The sequence below is a fragment of the Toxotes jaculatrix genome, chromosome 16, assembly GCF_017976425.1.
Source record: "Toxotes jaculatrix isolate fToxJac2 chromosome 16, fToxJac2.pri, whole genome shotgun sequence".
NCBI lineage: Eukaryota > Metazoa > Chordata > Actinopteri > Toxotidae > Toxotes > Toxotes jaculatrix.
In genome coordinates this window covers 24312085-24317547 of record NC_054409.1, presented here as the reverse complement: position 1 = coordinate 24317547, position 5463 = coordinate 24312085, and the positions used below count along the sequence as shown (strand labels likewise).

The 5463-nt window shown below is 40.0% G+C and overlaps 1 protein-coding gene across 1 annotated transcript; it reads left to right on the top strand.

The window, feature by feature from the left end:
* The first annotated feature begins 1382 nt into the window (after positions 1–1382).
* On the top strand, positions 1383–3533 carry LOC121195747 (polyubiquitin-B). The gene is made up of 2 exons (XM_041059406.1): positions 1383–1518; positions 2486–3533. Exon 2 carries the CDS (start codon positions 2493–2495, stop codon positions 3180–3182), a length of 690 nt encoding a protein of 229 aa, XP_040915340.1. The 5' UTR covers positions 1383–1518; positions 2486–2492; the 3' UTR covers positions 3183–3533.
* Positions 3534–5463: the final 1930 nt, after the last annotated feature.

Here is a 5463-nt window from a genome sequence, read left to right as displayed (position 1 = left end):
TCAAAAACCTCATAATCTGATTACAGTTTGAGCAAAAAGTCATTTTCCTTCACTGAGTCATAACTGGACATGAGTCAGTCAAACCTGGACATGATGATATGATCTGTGTATTGTTAGATTCACTGTCCATCACACTTTCACAGCGTCATAACCTCTGATGTCCAGTGCAAATAAACGTCCACAAATCTGCTCAGAAATAACTGAAAAACAGACGCTTCTTTTAACTGCAGAACTTGCCTGAGAATCAGTCTGTTTTTAAGTTTTCTTCAGTATCACACTAATCCAGTGAAAGTTGTCACAAAACCCCTGGATTCACTGCAAACAGGAACTGATAATTGCTAATTTAATGGTGCTAATTTGCCAAAATGTGAGCAAATAAAGCTGAAAAGGGGTCTTAAGTTGGAGCCCACAGCTAACTAACTGAATTCAAGACAACATTATAGTTTTTGCAGAAAAAAAAAATACCTTAATGGAATCAAAATGTTAATCCAGCAGGCTGACCAGCACTATCACATCAACAACAAATGGCTCATTTTATCCTGGTGTACTAATCATTCAGAGTTTTATTTTACAGCTTTACCTCAACTTCATTAACGTATTTCATGTTTTCAATAATAATATATATTATTATATATTGTATGATGCAGGTGTAAAATGTGGCGCCAAGTCAAAGCTGTCTTTACCTCTGGGGATGAATATTAAACTGCTCATTTTAAAAACACTGGGCCTCAGGCAGGAGAAATATTGTGTTTGTAGTGATTATTTGAAATCAAAGCACGATTAGAAAGCACTCAGCTGAGAGCAGGCCTCTAGTTAGTCATTTACAGACAGTGTTGTATTGGTTAATGACAGAATAGTAATGAAGGGTGGCACTGAGGTGCAGATCGTGGGAAAACGAAAATCAATAAGTTTACTCCTGCTGGGAAAATGTGTCACACATGGTGTCAGTTCATGGATAATGACTGAGGAGGTTCTGTTTGTTTGACAGTTTAAAGGCAGGAAGATGGGAGTTTGGAAACTTTAGTAAAAAAAAAAAAAAAAAAAAAAGAATAATGATATTTCCAAAGCGATTTCAGCCCTTACATAAATGATAATGAAATCAAGATTGCAGAAATTAAACCCATCCCTCCCTCCAGTTTGCTTGAGTTTTGCGTTAATGAAGGATTTTTACTGTCACTGTTTTCTTGTTTTGATCAGAACAAAATCTACATCCGCTAAGGCTCTGAACCCGCTATTTATTTATTTTTTTTTAAACATCATTCTTTCTCTAAAACGCTCCTATGTCGACCCCATAAAAACGTGTGCTACATCTGTGTAATGTACTGAAGATGTTTTTGTTTTTCTGCTTCCAGGATTATTTTGTGGCGTGTTTTTAGATTCTTTATAGTTCCACCGGGTGGGGCAGCGGAAGGATATCGGGCTTGTTGTCTATAAATACCGCTCCGACGCTTTTGTTTGCTAAAACGCTGACAGCATCCGGAGCAGGGAGTTGTAAACATCATCGGGAACAATTTGCTTGTAAGTAATGTGTGTGTTTTAATGTGTGTTCACTGTATTTACTTCTCCTTTTTAATGTGTATTGTTATGTGTTGTTATATTCGTTGAATTAACGTTCATTTAGCGGTTGACGAATGAATCAGTAGGTACGTCAGCTGTTGGTGGCTAACTGGGCTAGCCGGGGCCTAAGCTAACACCAAAGTTCTTCAAGCCACAGTCCTTATCGGGATTTGGCTTTTTGTTCGGTTTGTTAAAATGGTAGAGAATGAAATGTGAAACACAAGCCTTTAATACTCGAACAGGACATCTCGGTGGGCAAACTTACGCCACGATAAACGACAAACGCCGACCATTACTGGCGGCTTCCGGTTATCTTAGCAACGTTAGCTTGTTAGCCTCAACAGCTGTTCCATCAGCTGTCCGACACAAATGGGAAACGTCTGGTTAACGTCGCTGAACAACCGAACACAGCTGCTTTGTGCTGAATTAAATGCTTTGACATTTTTCCAGTGAGTTGTTCAGTACCAGAACTTTCGTATTTCCACAAAGCTTCAAGTAGAGCGTAGTTAATGAAACTGCAACGTCACCTGTCAGCCTAGCAACTGATGATGATAGTCTTATGGCTACAGCGATAGGTCGATGGGGGAAAACTATTTTAATTATCGACTAATTAAATACCAAACATTTGCTGGTTCCAGCTTTTCAAATGAAATAACTGACGACGTTTCCTTGTGTTATGAGAGTAAACTGAATATTTTGGGGGTTTCTGCTTTGTTCACCACATCAAATATAACATCAGAGACGTCACATTGGGCCGTGGACATTGATGAGCATTTTATGCTCTTTATTGCCATTTCGTAGATAAATGGATTGATCCAAATAAATAGTTTAATTGATAATAAAAAATAATGCAGCCCTGAAATAACAGTAATCGGACTGAGTGTAAGTTTTTCAGTTTTCTACCATTTAAATATTTTCTTTTCATCAGTGTCAAGATGCAGATCTTTGTGAAGACCCTGACTGGTAAGACCATCACTTTGGAGGTCGAGCCCAGTGACACCATTGAAAATGTCAAGGCCAAAATCCAGGATAAGGAAGGCATCCCTCCAGACCAGCAGAGGCTGATCTTTGCTGGTAAGCAGCTGGAAGATGGCCGCACCCTCTCCGATTACAACATCCAGAAAGAATCCACCCTCCATCTTGTGCTCCGTCTGAGAGGAGGTATGCAGATCTTTGTGAAGACCCTGACTGGCAAGACCATCACCCTGGAGGTTGAGCCCAGTGACACCATTGAAAATGTCAAGGCCAAAATCCAGGATAAGGAAGGCATCCCTCCAGACCAGCAGCGTCTCATCTTTGCCGGCAAGCAGCTGGAGGATGGCCGCACCCTCTCTGACTACAACATCCAGAAGGAGTCCACCCTCCATCTGGTCTTGCGTCTGAGGGGAGGCATGCAGATCTTCGTGAAGACCCTGACTGGCAAGACCATCACCCTGGAGGTTGAGCCCAGCGATACCATTGAGAACGTCAAAGCCAAGATCCAGGACAAAGAGGGCATCCCCCCAGACCAGCAGCGTCTCATCTTTGCCGGGAAGCAGCTGGAGGATGGCCGCACCCTCTCTGACTACAACATCCAGAAGGAGTCCACCCTCCATCTTGTGCTCCGTCTGAGAGGAGGAAACTAATCAGCTTCTGGTCAGAGATCAATAAGTGTTAATCACTCCGCCTGCTCCTGTTGTCAGTCATTCCTTTTTTTTTAAGTTTCAATAAAAGTTGAGCATTCCTGAATTCTTTCATTGGCTTGTAATGGTCTCACTTTGCATTTCACCTGCAGCTTTTTGAGTTTGGTAAACACACAAACACTGTGTGAAGAGAAGTGATGTTTGTGATCAGATCTCCAGTGTTGATTAGAGTTCACATGTTGGTAGATCTGAGACCTGAAATGTTCTGTTTTTATGACCTTTAAAGTGGAGCATCTGTGTTAATCCTGCTGTTAAGTGTTGATCAGAACTAATAAAATGGCTTCTCACTGTCAACTGGTCAGATTGTTTTCTATTTTTGCTTCATAAATGATTAATCAGTTAGTGAAATTAACCTGTAGACTTACTGATTAATTGACTGCTTACTTCATATCTAGATGTGACAGTTCATCCTGGTTTATCCTGTTTGTTAAAGTCCTTTTTTTTTTTTTTCCCTGCCAACATTTTGAAGAAACATCACAGCTGTTACAAAAACAGGAATCAACGTTAACTGAATCTGATCATTTGTTTCAACAAAATGAATGAATGCTGTTGAAGCTATAGACATTTAAATAAGTATATTCTTACAAATAAAACTCTGCAAGTAACAACATCGAATTATGCCATAAAAGCCTGAGTTTTGAGAGTAGCTTTGTTCAGTTGTGGTACAAAATTGTGCAACTGTTTTTGTGTCGTTCAATTTAATTGACTCAACAGACAGTCTTTAATAATATGGTGTTAGGCACAGTTTTAATCCTCGTGTGTGTTGTGAAGAGAGACATTGTCTGTGAGCAGCAGCCAGGTGGAACTTTTGGCAGGGGAACTGTTGAGCCCAGGTTTGTCTGAGGGCAGAACTTCCGTCCACACCGGAGAAGCAATCTGGACGATGCACAGGTAAATCCGTCTCTTTCTTGCTGCTCTTTCTTCTGTGCACTACAGGTCAGTACTTGGTAAAATGTAGGGGTGGTTGATCGGACCAATTTCCTGATTCGATTCGATTACCACTCGATTATTGAGTTTCCATGTGACAACAGAAACCCAAAATACACCATAAATGTATTGCACCATGAAAAAAAAGTCAGCTGCTTAATTACTCAACTTTTTTTTTATTGTGAAACATCTCAAAGCACCGTCAGTATTGTGTAGTATTGCTGTAATTTCCAAATTATATTTTTTTAACTAAACTCCCTAGATGTAGCAGCCTCCTCTGGATGGAAGCACGACGTGAGCCCTCATCCATCCATCCATCCGTTTTCTATACCGCTTGATCTGTCAGGGTCGCCGGGAGGGAGCTGGCGCTTAACCCCGCTGACTACGGCCGAGAGGCGGGGTTAACCCTGGACTGGTCGCCAGTCAATCGCAGGGCCGACACGCAAAGACAGGTAACCACACATGCACACACTCACCTAGGGACAGTGTAAAGTAGCCAGTTAACTTAATTAGCAAGTTTTGGGGATTGTCCGAAACACTAACCTGCTTCGAAAGTCACTCAAGCGCTTCAAACGTCAGTACTCACGTGACAAAACCAGACCTTGGCACAGTGGTTCGAACTGCTTCATGACTCCCGCGCATGTGTCGGAACCTCGGGTGTCAGAGGACCATCACTATTAACGAATGTGTGACGTTTTATGACAAAAAATTTTGACTTTTTTTCCCCGATTTTGACGCCTTACTATACTATGACGTTTTTTATGACATTTTGAGATGAAAAAATTTTTAGATTTTTTTTGGCCGATTTTGACGCCTTACTATACTATGACGTTTTTTATGACATTTTGAGGTCTAAAAAATTTTGACTTTTTTTGGCCGACTTTGACGCCTTACTATGACGTTTTTTATGACATTTTGAGGTGAAAAAAAATTTGACTTTTTTTGCCCGAAAAAAACGCATTACTATACTATGATGTTTTTTATGCCATTTTGAGGTCAAAAAAATTTTTGACTTTTTTTTGCCCGAAAAAAAAAAACGGCATACTATACTATGACGTTTTTTATGACATTTTGAGGTCAAAAAATTTTTTGACTTTTTTTCCCCAATTTTGACGCCTTACTATACTATGACGTTTTTGTATGACATTTTGAGGTGAAAAAATTTTTTGACTTTTTTTTGGCCGATTTTGACGCCTTACTATATTATGTTTTTTATGACATTTTGAGGTTGAAAATAATTTTGACTTTTTTTTGTCCGATTTTGACGCCTTACTATACTATGACGTTCTTTTGACAT